The 15,678-nt window shown below is 33.9% G+C and overlaps 2 protein-coding genes across 2 annotated transcripts; one reads left to right on the forward strand and one right to left on the reverse strand.

Annotated features, from left to right (window-relative positions):
* The first annotated feature begins 3,358 nt into the window (after positions 1-3,358).
* Positions 3,359-4,973, forward strand: LOC107639286 (protein PHLOEM PROTEIN 2-LIKE A1). Its single transcript, XM_088483291.1, has 3 exons — positions 3,359-4,001; positions 4,112-4,230; positions 4,338-4,973. The coding sequence occupies exons 1-3, from the start codon at positions 3,528-3,530 to the stop codon at positions 4,711-4,713; spliced, it is 969 nt and encodes a 322-aa protein (XP_088339417.1). The 5' UTR covers positions 3,359-3,527; the 3' UTR covers positions 4,714-4,973.
* LOC107639285 (alpha/beta-Hydrolases superfamily protein) lies at positions 4,912-10,064 on the reverse strand. The gene is made up of 11 exons (XM_016342767.3): positions 9,477-10,064; positions 8,930-9,021; positions 8,722-8,840; positions 8,423-8,558; positions 8,219-8,270; positions 7,939-8,039; positions 7,142-7,321; positions 6,663-6,820; positions 6,479-6,533; positions 6,012-6,065; positions 4,912-5,582 (listed from the first exon to the last, which is right to left on the reverse strand). Exons 1-11 carry the CDS (start codon positions 9,724-9,726, stop codon positions 5,193-5,195), a joined length of 1,587 nt encoding a protein of 528 aa, XP_016198253.1. The 5' UTR covers positions 9,727-10,064; the 3' UTR covers positions 4,912-5,192.
* Between the last annotated feature and the right edge of the window lie 5,614 nt (positions 10,065-15,678).

The raw sequence follows: 15,678 nt of genomic DNA on the forward strand, positions 1-15,678 counted from the left end.
ACTTGGTCTTGTCGTCGACAGAACTACAGATTCTATGGTGTTTACGAAGCTCTTTTACAAATGATATCAACTATTCGATGGGATGAAAGTATAGAAGAATCTACCCATCCATTTCAATAAATCCTCAAGGACCCGAGAAGACATTTTTTGAGAAATGGAAAGGGATGTATAAGTAGAGATACCTACATTACACAAAAAGTGAACATTACAAACAAAATTGAAGCAAGGGAAGTTTTTGCAAATAAAGAGCAACCAACAGCCACAAAAAAATAAAAATTTTTGAAGAAAAAGTATAACTCATCCATCTTGAAGGTTTCTAATGCATACAACAACGAAACGACAATCAAGATACCCAAAAACTACACAAAGTCTCTCGAAAGGCACCTAGTCCATCAAAGCAGAAAACACAGAAACAGTGGAAACACTATAAAAACAGTGAAAAATTAACCTTTCTTTGAAGAACGAAGGGAGGGGAGTTTCAACAGAGGAGAAGCGAGCGTCTTAAAGCACCAAAAACTGAGAAACGAAGGGGCTGGAGGAAGACAAAGGAAGCACAAAGAAAGAAAGGTAGTTCACAGAAGAAGACAAAAAAGAAGAAAGAGAAAGAGGGGGAAAGTATTTATAAGGCACTAGGGGCAAAACCGTAAAAAGTCCCACTCATTTAAAGAATGTGTCGTTACTAACGTAACTGCCCCCATGTGTTAATGTGAAAAGCCAACGGGCGCGATGGTTGGCAACTTGAAATCACATCAGTTTTTAATTCGAAATCATGTCGATTTTTCAACTAGAAAGAAAATACCGACCAGAACATCTCCGACTTGCTCTATACTTGAATCCAACTCAACATAAAGAGAACGGACTCAAATAGGGGCACTATTCATACCCTGGCCCAAAATATAAGCTAGGCCCAATAAAGCTGAAAGGCCCTACTAAGAGAATGGCCTCTATAGTAACCCGACCTCTTTGAGGAGGTCGGAATCGACGAAAATGGGCAGCCTGTACTTACCCACATAAATAACTGCCTCCCAAAATCTCTCACCCACTTCTAGAAGGGAGATCTCAACAAGCCATAAGATAAAGGGACGGTTATCCACCACCAAAAGTGGAACTACTTCAACGGTGGTTATTGGTTCATCACCTATAAATACCCTGACACACTCAGGTACCTTTAAGTTCCAATATACTTAAACTTGCTAAGACCCTTGCTAACTTAGGCATCGGAGTGTTTTGCAGGTACCACCCCCCACCTTCTTACAAACAACTCGAACGACAGCTACTGGACGTAAGCTAAGTTGGAATCTGCTCCATTAAGAATTTGGGCCTCACACGCAAGCCCAAAGACAATCCAGTTTCAGGTAACTCTCGGAACAATTCTCTTTTTAACATTTTAGTTATACTTCAAATTTGTTTAACATTTTATAAAATCAAATAAAAATATAGAGAATCAACTTTTAGTTAATTAACTAACATTTTTTTAATTCTAAAATTTTTAATTCTTTTTAAAATTTTTGGGTTATAATGTGGTTTAAAGTTGAGAGTTTATAATTTAGAATCTAAAATTTAATATAAACAAAATAATTTAAAAAAAATTAAGAGTTTATAATTTTAAGTCTAGAATACTATATCGTGATAAAAATCAGAGAGAATTGGGCTTTAAAAATTTAAAAGCAATTAACTTAACTATGTTAAAAAAAAGTTGGAGACTGATTTTTAGGATGAACTCTTTGGTTTATAAAGTACCTAAAAGTAAGTACTTTTCTTTCTTATCATTTATAAAAGTCCATGAACCAATCTATCCTGAAGATGTAGAAGTATCTTAGAAAGTCGCAAGATTCTAGAAAAAAGTTTGAAATGGCAAATAAGTAGGGATAATATAATTTTTATTTTTGAACAAGCATATGGTGATAATACTAACATAATTTAATTAAAGACCTCAATCACTATCTCTTAACCAGAACCTTCAATAGGTGTTACAATTACTTTAGACTAATGGTCACTGAAATTCATCACTTATTACCGCTTAATTTTTCTCTCCTGTGGTTCAAAATATACTCAACGTTAGAAGAAATTTAAACCCGGACAAATTAACATGAAAAGAAAAGAGTGGTTCTTACTCTGTGTTTCAATTATGCAGTTGCATGCAGATTTTTCATGCCACAATAGAATTTCTCTCATAACTTTTCACCCAGAAGATGATTTGGAAATTAATTTGGTCTATTAAAATTCCAACAAAAGTTAAGTTCTTCGTTTGGAGAGCTATCCACGGAATTTTCAATTTTCAATTTCTCAATCATATGTTCTAAATGTAAGAATGTAAGAATGCCAGAATCAGTCATGTACTGCTTAATTAATTGCCAACAAACAATAAATATTTGACAATAACAGAAAATAATGAATATATCTACTGCAAAATTGGACCTTTGGGATGGCGGAAGAGCATGGTGTTATACCCTGCTATTGGAAATTCAAATTCCATAAGAATGAAAATATGGATATATAGTCTAAGAAATTTCAAAGTTAGAAGTGAGACTTGAACCCGCAATCTCAAAGTGAATATAGAGAAACTATATCATTTGAGTTATAACTCATTAGTTTATTTTAATATTTTTTTCTCTGAAGTATTCTTTTGATATTTACCACTTGTTACTATTGTTATCCAAGTTGGACAACTTATTTATTTTGTCAGAATCAATAAAATTCCTGCTTTTGAACAAAGAAAAAGTAAAAAAGAAAAAAATTAGCTCCTTAATATTACCCAATCAAATTAAAAAATTATATTATTTTTTAGCTAATAATCGTCAACATTTTCTGAAATTACTTTTTTATCACTATCGCCAACTAATAGCTGGTCTCTATTAAGTATTAATTTCTCTAAATCTTAAATTATAAATTTTAAATTTTAAACTTTGAATCCTAAATATTAAATCTTAAATCGCAAATCTTCCAAGAATAAAAATTAAAAAATAATGTTATAATAAAAAGTTAGTTAATATTAACTAATTAAAAGTTAATTTCATATACTTATTATTTTTGGATTAAATATATTTTTTGTTTCTAATATCTATATTTTTTTAAAAATATTCGTAACTTTTAATTGTATTCAATTTTATTCCTAATGTTTTTAATTTGTGCCAAAATTACCGTGGACGTTAATTCCATGTAAAATTTTAGGGATAAAATTAAAAAGTTTTAAGAATAGTTTTGACTTTTGATACAAATAAAAAACGTTAAGAATAAAATTGAATAAATTTAAAATGTTAAGCATAAAATTAAATAAAATTAAATGTTAGAAATATTTAAAAAAAAAATTGCAAACGACAGAAATAAAAAATATACTTTACACAATTATTTTTTAAATGTAACAGTGTTTTAAACAAATATCTTTATATCACTAATCAAATAAATGCATCTAACATCATTTGCAATTTTCTTTACATTAGTTCCGCTATAAAAGAAAAAGGGTGCTTCGATTGAAAATCCACTAATAGGTATAATAGTGATAGGAACCGAAGAAATTAACAAGAGAAATGGGAGCTGAACTTTCACGAGAAGTTGATGAGGAGCCTCACAACCACCAACACCAGCAGCTGTTGAGGCCACAATCACAATCACAACCACAGCCACAGCCGCAATTATCAAGAACACAGTCTCCACAGCTAAGAAGGCCACAGTCGCAACTACAACCACAACCGCAACCGCAGCCTGTGGCAAATAATGAAGGAGCTACCAGCAAGGATGGATGGTTACTGCCATCAAAACCATCCATCAAAGCCACAAACTCATCAGTGGAAAATTATTCCCCCACAAGAGTTGTAAAACCCAACAAGGGAAACAATCATCACCAATTAGCCACTACTAAATCCTCCAAAGAACTGATGATGAATCTTCCACATAGATATGAAGACATATTGAAGGGTGCAGACTCACCGGTTCATACATCTTCCAAGGAAAAGCTGCTTGATCAGCTATATTCTGGAGTCTTCTTAGACCATAACACTAAGGCAAGCTCAACACTGTATCTTTCTTTATTGATCAACTTGTCGCAAGTCATATTATCTTTAGTTTAATATAATATAATTCTCTATTGAGTATTGATTATCATTATTGACAGAAATATTGGATAGAAGAGAAGTCCAATAGCAACTGTTTCATGTTATACGCAAGAGCACTCTCAATCACGTGGGCAGAAAATCAACATTATTGGAAATGGGTAACCCAGAAAGAATCAAGGTCCGCATTTAGTTAAAATGAATATTATGATCATAGCACATTGATTTATCTTAGACAGCTTTTTTATCTAGTCTTAACTGATTAGAGCGAGTTATGTGATATTGCAGTGGCACAATTATTGAAGTGGCTGAACTGGAAAGAGTGTGTTGGCTAGAGGTGCATGGAAAATTTGATACCAGAAACCTTTCACCAGGAACTCTATATGAAGTGTCGTTTATTGTAATGTTGAAGGATCCGGCGCAAGGGTGGGAAGTTCCGGTCAACGTTAGACTCGTGCTTCCGGGAGGTAAAAAGCAGCAACACAAGGAGAGTTTGATTGAGAAGTTACGAATGCAGTGGATAGAGATTCCGGTCGGCGAGTTTGTAGCATCTGAAAAAGATGGTGGGGAGATGGAGGTGTCTCTGTACGAGTATGAAGGTGGCATGTGGAAGCAGGGACTTGTGATCAAAGGTGTTGCCATCAAACCAAAGGAACTAAGCTAGACAGTAATGAGATTTCTTTCTTTGATGTACAAAATCTTAGGACGGTTCAAATAGAGAACGCGAGCTAATGGTTTTAATAACTTAAGCGTATGATACTATGTTGTAGTGTGTTTCCAAAATAAGACACTTTTAGGTGCATTAGTTGCACTATTGCAGTCGTCAAAAAAGTTTTAACAGAGGGCATTCAATTATGAATAATGAACGCGAATTATGAATTATTTATTGGATTTTAAAATAGTCCAATAAACAGTAACGTTTTACATGAACTTTGCACAACGAACACCACTCTTGGAACCATGAGTTAATGGTAGAAAGATGGTCATAACGAATACATATAATTCACAAATCATACATGAAAACATGGAGGAACATGGCAGCACCATCATTTCAGTTCTTATATACAAGTGATGGCGGCCACAATCAAACTGTACAGAAGGTATTCCTCCCTGTTCACTCATTCAATAACCGAAACAGATGCATTAGGCATCGACTGAAACGGTCACAGCTTTCAGTTCAACATGTTGTTTACCCTCGCGAACAGTGACGGTAGCATGAGCCTTAGTCCCATCATGTGAAACTGATATGGATCTCATCTCCATTTTATCATCACTATTGCTTTGTTCATCTTGGTCTTTGGAAATAACATCCCATTCTTCTTTAAGGGATGCTACTTCTACACCCTTCTCTTTGTGACTCTCCATTTCAAAAGCAGTGGGTAGAATCACATAATCATTCAGGGGATCGTAAAAAGGATCTGGGTCTCCAGCTCTCAGCCAGTGCTTGATAATCCGGAATAGATGAGGTTCGCAGAGGATACCCCGATGTTCACCTGGAATTCCAACTCTTGCCTCAGCATTGAGCCCATCAGCCTGCATTTGAGATGATGATATAGTATATTAAACATAAGGCAGAATTAGAAGACATGAATTGCAGGTAGAATGATGCAGGAGAGGGATCCATAAATATCTTGGTCCCCCAATATTAGCTTGTTATAATTGAATTATGATTCATTGAGGGTGAATTGTGCCAATGGAAACTTTATTGGTGTAATATGTGGCAGTTGAAATTCCGTGGAAAGTAGATTTTTTCTAGAATATATCCAACAAGAAATAAGGGATTTAGTCAACCAATATTTCCCAGAGTTCCATAAGTCGCCAAGTGCAATCCTCCCAACATAGCTTCACATTGAAAAATATGTTAAACCAACCACAGTTGTAACAAATTCACATACTTCAAGGCATTTTTAGATTCGACTAATCATGAACTGCATAAAGACAAACATAGGGAAGTTAGCAAACCTTAGCTGACTCTACTGGGACTGTTCCATCACCATCAACGCATATATATTTGGCCTGAATATTACAAAAATGTTAGCCTCGGCAATTGAATGAAAAAATAAAATGATGAAACAGTTGTTTTAACAGAGTGCACATTCTTCTATCACAACAGAGACAGAAGACCTAAGTTGCAAGTCAATAAAAGAATTAAATGTATACCAATCTGAAAGAATACTTCTTTTTTCAAATTAGTGAAACAGCTTTTACTAATAAGCATAATACATTCAAAAATTATAAAATTTTGGGTCAGACCAGAATCCAAATGAAAGTCTGTCCAGGTTTTAATATTGATATTAGTGTAAACAAAAGCTGTAACGCAAAATTAGAGAATCAATACAGTATGCAGCAAAGCTAATTGCCTCGCTCCACTTTGAAATGTAAGATAAATCAAAGCATACATATTTAGTACAATTAAAATCGGTAATGACCTCGAAATATCGTAGCTGTTCCAGATCAGTTACAGGCTTGTCCTGACTTCCATAGCTGCAGAATTGTAATTATTTAGACTGAGGTTAATATATTTTCTAAACTAAACCTGCTAGAATAACATTCTTAGTACAGTTGATAAACTCCAATTCTGGGTATCAAGCCAAGATTTGGTATATGCATTACCAAACAGTATGAGATGTTGCAAGATTGGTTCCATAAATATTGTAAAATTTAACTCCTGAGGGAAGTTTGGCTGAGGAAAGAATCTCCCATGTTTCATTTGCCCATTTCAAGATGTCTGAATTGAAAGGCAGGGGCAAATCCAAACCATTGTAATTAATCTGCATCACAGATAGGCGTCATAGCAATGTCATTAAGCTCTGCACTAGTAAACACACTAGTAACTACATCAGTAAATCTTCAATAAACAGGCAAAAGATGTACTTTGCAAATATATTGATGCACTTCTACAGTGCATGAAAATAAGAACATAACCAGCTCCAACGCACCCAAGAAACAAGGTTTCATTATATATCATATGTATCAAATTGAATGAAGTTCAATCAATTGTACATGAAAAAAGGCAGAGTTGCTTTCATTACAGAAATATAGGAGATACTTAAATTTACACCTTTCTAAGCAACAAAGAGTCAGTAACTCACTGTGTTAGTTGCAAGTGCTTCCTTGAGAACACCAACGTTATCAGATGGTGTATATGATTCAAGAATAATACGAGAGTTCCCATCGGAATCATGCTTGCGAAACAATTCCAGACGAGGAATGACTTGCCAATTAAAATTACGAGGGCCCATCAACTCGTATATAGATGGACATTCCATCAGCTGTACCATTATAACAAGCTTCGTTAAATAACTCTAAAATGTGGACACAAGCAAATAGAAAGAGAGAACACATAACCCAACAACACATACCCTGAAAAGTCTAAATCAGCTATTCAATATCAAGTGATCATTCTCATGAATCCATTTATCAATAACTTGTACACAATAACAAGAATAATGGCAGATAAAAACTCGTTTTCATTGCAAACTTCCTTTTTCTACATAGTATACCCATACCCATACATCTAAAAAGCATGATGAGGAATTATGATGGCTAATATAACTTGTTAGGCTTCCTTAGGGTTTTGCACTTGGTTTTAGGCTTTTAGCCTTTAAGTAATATTGATTTCTATTTTCCAGCTTCTCATACTCATTAACAATTAATATATTACATGCATATCGATGTCAGTTGCCAGCACTAAAGGTAGGATAATTTGAGAAGATAGTCCCGGAAAAAAAAAAGACATTAAGATTGGTAAGATATACTAAAAAAAATGTCATACGCAATAATAATATACTAAGAAAGGGAGGATGACTCAAAAAATTTTCATGACAGGTGCTATATGAATAACTGAACTCGACACAAATATTCAAAGAGTAAGTTATCTGGTTTTTACCAACTGGTGCATGCTCCATTTGGAAATATAAAGCCTCTGCTCCCATCCCTCCACAAACGACATTCCGTTTAGAAAGGTAGAATTGGTACATCCAGGTGCACCTGCAGAGCATGCATGCATTCTTCAATTAAATTTACCAAAGAAAATAAATATTTAACCATGCCCCAGGTTGTTGAACTGAAATACTAGAAGAGGCATTTCACCGCAATATATACTAACTTATTTACTTTTAAATTTCTAAGTATACATATAGCAGAATTGCTTAGTAGTTAGTGCTTACCCTGGAATGGAGCACAAACTGCAATCCAATTTTTCACGTACTTCTCAAAAATCTGCAAAAAGATAGGTACAAATCGTAGGCTTTAACTTTTGAGGTTAATGAAAAGAGTAAATACAAATTGACAACGGAAAAGAATCAAAGATTATGTTGTACAGGATGCTACATAATAAAACACTGATTTGAGAAGCTGAGTAGTTGTATTACATCAGTATGGAGGGCCATAAAACATTTCACCAAAATACCACCCATAGAATGAGTTATGATGTTTATCTTTTTTCCCCCTGCAGCATTATACACTGCTGCTAGTTTTGCAGCCAACTTGTCCATTGTTTCGGGCAACCTAAATGAAATAAAAGCATAGTTGATAAAGAAATTGCTTTCGTTTTCATAAATACCATAGTTGTCAAGAGACTTAAATAGTTCACATTCCTGCCACTCCAAGTTTGAACAAATTAATATAATTAAACACTTCAAAAATTTCCAATTTCAAATTAATTTATTACCTGTTGCTTTGGCGAAAATCATACCCAAAGCCAAAAAGTGTTGTCCCCTCTTGATACCCCCATTTGAGCATTTCAACGATCATGTCATGGAAATAATACACAGACTCAGATCCAATTACCTGCATCACAAAAATTAACCAGGATCCAAAGTCAACTCTTTACCTATCTGAGCTAAAGTTCATGCATATCATCTTAAAAACAGGCATACCAAGTCAGGGTCCAAAATATCAATAGCATAGAGCCCATGCCTATCTTCAGGAACCGCAATAGTTGTCTTTGGATCCATGGATTCGGTTTTCCCTAGTTTCAAAAGAGATCACCATAAATTTTAAACCAACCAAATTTAGAGTTTTCTTGCAGCAGACTCTTCATCATAAAATACTGGTACATCCATTGCAATAAATAAAGAACCTAACCGAGCAAACTTTTAAGCTTAGATAGTCAGATACATCATAAGAATGCATAACATAAAAATTACTCAATCAAGAGGTTGCTCCATGGTTTTGCATACTCTCAGTCTCACCGCCATCACTAACTGATGTAAGTACAAACTAAATAGAGAAAAATTACACTTACACGCCCTTTAACCCATTAAAATTAAGCTTTCTTTAATCCAGCAAGGAATTCATAACCTCATACTTGGTAGTTCCCAAAAAGAAGCTACCTTGTTAACCGATTATATAACTGAATAGCATGAGCTTAACATTATTTAATTATTTATTTATCTATTTATTTCCCCCCAATTTATGGTTCACCTGTAGAAGAATCGTAACGTGACCAAAGCTTGGTCTTCAGCTTGTACTCGGCCGCGACGAATCGAACCCATACTCGTTCATAACTATCATCATCAATGTTAACGGCGTGGAGAATGGAGCCACCAATACCAGGCACCAACAAAACAGGGTCAAGATCGGTGTTCACGTTTGCCCCTGTTTGCTTGGGCTTCTTGTTGAGCTTCAACCAGAGCTCCAAGGCTCGAACAAGATCATCGAATCCGATCGCCATCTCTAATATGACTGGAAAAACCCCTAGGAATGAGAAAGCTGAAAAACTGATCGACGTGCTCGATGAAATTGGGGATTGAGAGCGTATGTGCAAGTTCGAAACCCTAACCTAATTGATTGGAAATGGTGATTGGATTTGGGAGGAATTAGGGTTTCAAAATTGGGGAAGAAGAGGGGTGTTTCGTGGGGATGATGAAGATCACACTGGTTTCAACGGGACACAGCGTAAATTGAAAAGAAAGAGAAGATAATGTGATCATGTAAATTTGTGAATGGTGAATTGGAAATTTTCTTCATTAATTTCCACATGTTTGACGTTTGCTTTAATTTACCTGTATTATTAATGTTTTGACCGTTTTCTGTTTATTTATCTATGTTTTTATTATTTTGTATCAATTTAGTATTAATCAAGTCACCAAAAAATTTAGTATTAATCAATTTTTATTTTTTTTTACCAAAAATATTTATTTAGTATTCTCCATTAGTGAAATCTGTAACTAACATGCCAATGAATAATAGTTCAAATGGCATAGTCTTTCCATACTTAATTAAGAGATTACGGGTTCGAGTCTCCTATCTTTGGTAAATAAAAAAAAAAAAATCTGTAACTAACATAAATTCTTGATGATGAACAAGAAAGTATCATTTTCCAACTGTTTTTATATATTCTTAAGTTCTTAATCTTTTATTAATCTATTCCATTATTTTATTCTAATTTTTTTTCTATAATTAAAGAATCATTTCTCCACAGAAAAAAATAAACAAACTCGCTATTAATTTTTTTTCTTTTTTCTTTCGCCCTCTCTCTTTTCTTTTTCTTTTAATTTTATTTTCTTCATTTATAATAATTTTATTGTCTACTTTCTATTTTCTTAGTTTAAAAAATACAACATATGAGTGAAATTGTTGATAGAAATTAGAAAATCTAGCCTATAAAAAGAAAAGCAAAAGATATATTTTTTCTTCATTTTTAAAAATGATAGAAAAAAGTATTTGAATTTTTGTCCAAAAACACAAAAATAAAAAAGTAAAGTGACAAATAAATTTATGAAAATTTGTACTTTAGACAAATTAATTCTTAAAGAAAAAAAATACTAATAAAGTCTTTTAAGATAGTAGATATAGATACATTACCTCTAAATTAACTCCTGTGATTATTTATTAGAATAAAAAGTTTTAATTTAAATTATTTTATCTACACCGTCGGAAGAACCACTAGCATGCTACATTTTTTTTTTACCGAAAATATGAAGACTCGAACCCGCAATCTCTTAATTGAGTATAAGAAGACTATGCCGTTCCAGCTATTGTTTCTTGGCCACTAGCATGCTACATTGCTACAACATTGTAAGTATTTATAATAAAAATTTAATTTTCATACGTTAAGTTTTAAAAAATATTATATAAATATCTAATCTTATATTATCCCCTAAAAAAATAACTAATCATCAAATTTAATATTTAAAATAATCTAAATGCATCATCTAATTGAAAAGTTATATACACTGTAAATACATTAAATTAATCTTTTATAAAATAAAGAAAAAATATTAATAATATTATTTAATACTAAACAAATTTATCTCTGTTTGCCTTTATTCAACCTTCATGGCTGAAATTGATGTAATATCCCAGATTTCATTCATTCACGTATCTCGGTTTTGCTTTGCTTACTCAAATATGTACGCTTCTTATGAAAAACGTAACCGAGCAATTATTGACTTTATTCATTGTGATAGTATGTGGAGTTGTGATCAAACAATCTGACGTTGGCATATGGTATCAATTTATTTATTTAGAATTAATTATTATTTTAATTTTGATAAAATGATTTTATAATAATTAAAATTAATCAAAATTATTTAGAATTAATTTATTTATTTAGAGCATGGGTAATGGAGTGTGTAGCTACTGCATCTATGTCGGTGTTGATAAACGGCTCGCCGTCTAAGCCTTTCAACATGGAAAGAGGTTTGAGACAAGGCGACCCTCTATCTCCATTCTTGTTTGTACTGGTTGTGGATGTGCTGCACAGAATGATTGGAGAGGCAGTGAGGAATGGTCGTATAGCGCCGTTGCTAGTTGGTAGAGATAGTGTAGCATTATCACACCTTCAGTTTGCTGATGACACTATCCTCTTTTGCCCACCAGAAGAGGAGACTATCAAGAACTACAAGAGGCTATTGCGATTCTTCGAGTTGATGTCAGGTCTGAGTATCAATTTTGATAAATCCAGCCTGATTCCAATTAATTGTGAGGAGCAATGGGTCGAGCGAATGTGCAATTTGCTGGGCTGCAAAGGAGATGCCCTTCCAGTGAAATACCTTGGAATCCCTCTAGGAGCTAATCCAAGGAGGGTGAAGACATGGAGGCCTATAATAGACAAGGTGGAGGAGAAACTCAGCTTGTGGAAAGCTAAGGTGCTGAACAAAGCTGGCAAGTTGGTGCTTATTAAATCAGTGTTGAACAGTCTGCCAGTATACTATTTGAGCTTATTCAAGATGCCAAAAGCTGTTGCTGAGAAATTGATTTCGCTTCAGAGGAGGTTTCTATGGAGTTCAGAAGAAGGTAGAACTGGTATGGCATTAGTAAAGTGGGAAGTGGTACAGGCGCCGAAGAAATTAGGTGGCTTGGGAGTTGGGGATGCTATGGTTCGTAACACAGCGCTGTTGTTCAAATGGTGGTGGCGATTTGCAAAGGAAGAGTGTCCACTGTGGAAAAAGGTCGTATGTTCTTGTCATAATCTGAATCCCAATGAGCCACTATCGACACAAGAACTGCCTGCTAGAGGTGGACCATGGAAGGATATTTGCCAGCTACAAATTAGGAACCAACATTTAAGGGATAAGATGGTCGCAGGCCTGTCTATGGAGGTTGGTGACGGACGTCGGACTCGTTTTTGGGAGGATGTATGGTTGGTTGGTGGATCTCTAAAGGATCGTTTTCCGAGGCTCTTCTCTGTTTCAAACCAAGTTGGATCTGTTATAGGGGAGTGTGGTTTTTGGGATGGGTTTGAGTGGATTTGGAATTTCCAATTGAGGAGAGAGCTCTTCCAATGGGAGTTGGAACTTCTGAGTGCTTTGCATGAGTCTTTGAGACCTGTGAAATTACTTAACAACAGAGAGGACAGAGTGGTGTGGAAATATGATAGGCGAGGCATTTTTACAACTAACTCATTTGTGCAGGTGATGCAGGAGGAACTGATCCCAGAGGAGATAACTAGCTACAGCTTCACCAGGACTATTTGGAAGGGGTTGGTTCCACCTAGAGTGGAGCTGTTTGTTTGGTTTGTTCTAATAGGAAGAGTGAATACAAAGGACAGGTTGAGCCGGTTTGGAATCATCAGTCAGGACGATGTTACTTGTGTTCTTTGTAACAACGAGTTGGAAGATATTCATCACTTGTTTCTAGGATGTGTATTTGCTTGGCAGGTGTGGAGCGCTTGGATCTTAGCTTTTGGCCGACGTTGGACTTATCCGGGATCAATGAAAGAACACTTTATTAGTTGGATAGAGGAACCAAGGAGGTTGGAAGAGCGTAATCACCGGTTGAGGTGCTTCTCCGCGATCGTCTGGAACTTATGGTTGGAAAGGAATAGACGTATTTTTCAGCAAAAAAGCAAAGGAGTTGAAGAAATTATCAACATGTCTTCAAATAGTGCTAACGAGTGGAGCGGTGGTGATCCCTTTAGTTGTTGATGGCTATGCCGGAGATGACATGGGAACGGATTTAGTTTGGTTATTGTTTTTACTTTTTAGGTTTGTTTTTGTTTTTTTTTTTTTTTTTTGAGACTTGGGTAACTTCTGGTGCTCCACTGCTATTGTGTTGAGCTATTTGCTTTCAAAAAAAAAATATTTTGATCTTCTAAATAATGAAGAAAGAAAATGGGGGCGAGCAGAGAGCCTTGGCTCCCGAGGAATTTTAAATCACTCTAGTCGTGGGGTTGGTTTTATGGTGGCTAAGTTGGCTAGGTTTCAGCAACCAATGGTACGGCGACACGCAGAAAGAAGTTATGTGCATTGAAGATGTTGACGGAGCTTGATTTGGTAAAGTTTTTCGAAAAGGTATTTGTACTTTTTAAAAATTCAAGTTTTTCATTTTGTGTTTAGTAAATAAAAAAAATTATATGCTTATACTTGCAGCTTTTAAAAGATCATGATATTTTTGAAAGCATCTAGGTAGAGCTTTTTCAAAATTGACTTGTACTTTTCAAAATTTAAAAATCTAATATAACCTCGTATGTTAACTAATTTTTAAATTTAATGCTTAGATTTATGTCTATTATAGTATTTTTAAATTTTAAAAACTATTTTACCAAATGTAATTATTGTTGCTTGTATTGTATTTATTGAAAGCAATTTTTAATTTGATTTACCAAACATAAATACTACAACTTTTAAAAAGCTATCTTTTAAAAGTTAGCTTTTATAAGCTACTTTTGAAAAGTAAAAGCTTTACCAAACGAAGTCTGAGTAGTGCGGTAACTTGCCCAATGAAGAATAATAAACTTTTGTCGGGACATTAGTGTAGATAATTAGGTTGAAAAATTACCCAAGCATAAAATTACAGCGCCCTTTTACATATGCAAATCTTTTTGGTATATAAGTTAACCCTAATTCAACAAAATCCACTTTCATAACGTGCGCATGAAATCACGATGTTCCTTCTCCAATTTTTGTATATCGCGTTTCTCCTCCTCCTCTTTTTTCTCCTTCTTCTTTACATACTTCCTCCTTTTTCTTCACATTCCTTCTTCTTCTTCACGTGTTTCATCCTCTTTGTCGTTCTTTTTATTGCTGCAGTTGTTGCTGTACTTTTTTTCTACTCTTCTTTCTATTGATTTTACAATATTATGTATTTTTTTTAGAAGGTAAAATAAGAAGGAAAAGATGAATAACAAGCAGCAGAAGACGAGGAGGAGAAAGAGGAAGAGTTTTGAATTATGCATAATTTATCAGTACAAATCCATCGAAAATTCTTAAACAATACACCTAAATGTCTTAGTTTTACCCCGAAATTTGTTGCAACTACAAAAAATAATTTTCTCTAATACTGCATTTTTTTCTTCTTTTTTTTCTTATTTCTTTCTTTCTTTTAGTTGAATGAATGTAAGTTCATCCTCTTCCAAGTAATTTTGCAGCATTATGTGTTTCTTCTTCTTCTTTGTTTGATTTTTTTTTGTTTTTATTCTTGTTAAGAAAGAGTAAAACAAGAAGAAACTTGAGAAGGTAAAACAAAAAAAAAGATGAATAAGAAAAAAAAGAAGAAGATGACGATGATAATAAAAAGAAGATGAAACAACAGAAGATGGGGAGGAGGAAGAGGAAGAGTTTTGAATTATACAAAATTTATCAGTACAAATCCACCAAAAATTCTTAAACAATACATCTAAATGTCTTAGTTTTACCCTAAATTTACTGCAACTACACAGAAATATTTTCTTTAAAGCTATATTTTCTTCTTCTTCTTTTTTTTTCCTTATTTCTTTCTTTCTTTTAGTTGAATGAATGTAGGTTCATCCTCTTTCAAGTAATTTTACAACATTATGTGTTTCTTCTTCTTCTTTGTTTGATTTTTTTTGTTTTTATGCTTGTTAAGAAAGGCTAAAACAAGAAGAAACTTGAGAAGGTAAAATAAGAAATGAAAGATGAATAAGAAAAAGAAGAAGAAGATGGTGATGATGATAAAAAAAAAGAAGCAGCAGCAGAAGATGAGGAGGAGAAAGAGGAAGAACTTTTAATTATGCAGAATTTATCAGTACAAATCCACCGAAAATTCTTAAATAATACACTTAAATGTCTTAGTTTTACCGCAAAATTTGCTGCAAATACACAAAAATATTTTCTCTAATGCTTCATTTTTTATTCTTCTTTTTTTCCTTATTTCTTTCTTTTTTATAGTTGAATGAATGTAGGTTCATCCTCTTCCAAGTAATTTTGCAACATTATGTGTT

This window comes from Arachis ipaensis, chromosome B4 (genome assembly GCF_059453495.1).
Source record: "Arachis ipaensis isolate K30076 ecotype BB chromosome B4, ASM5945349v1, whole genome shotgun sequence".
Lineage (NCBI taxonomy): Eukaryota > Viridiplantae > Streptophyta > Magnoliopsida > Fabales > Fabaceae > Arachis > Arachis ipaensis.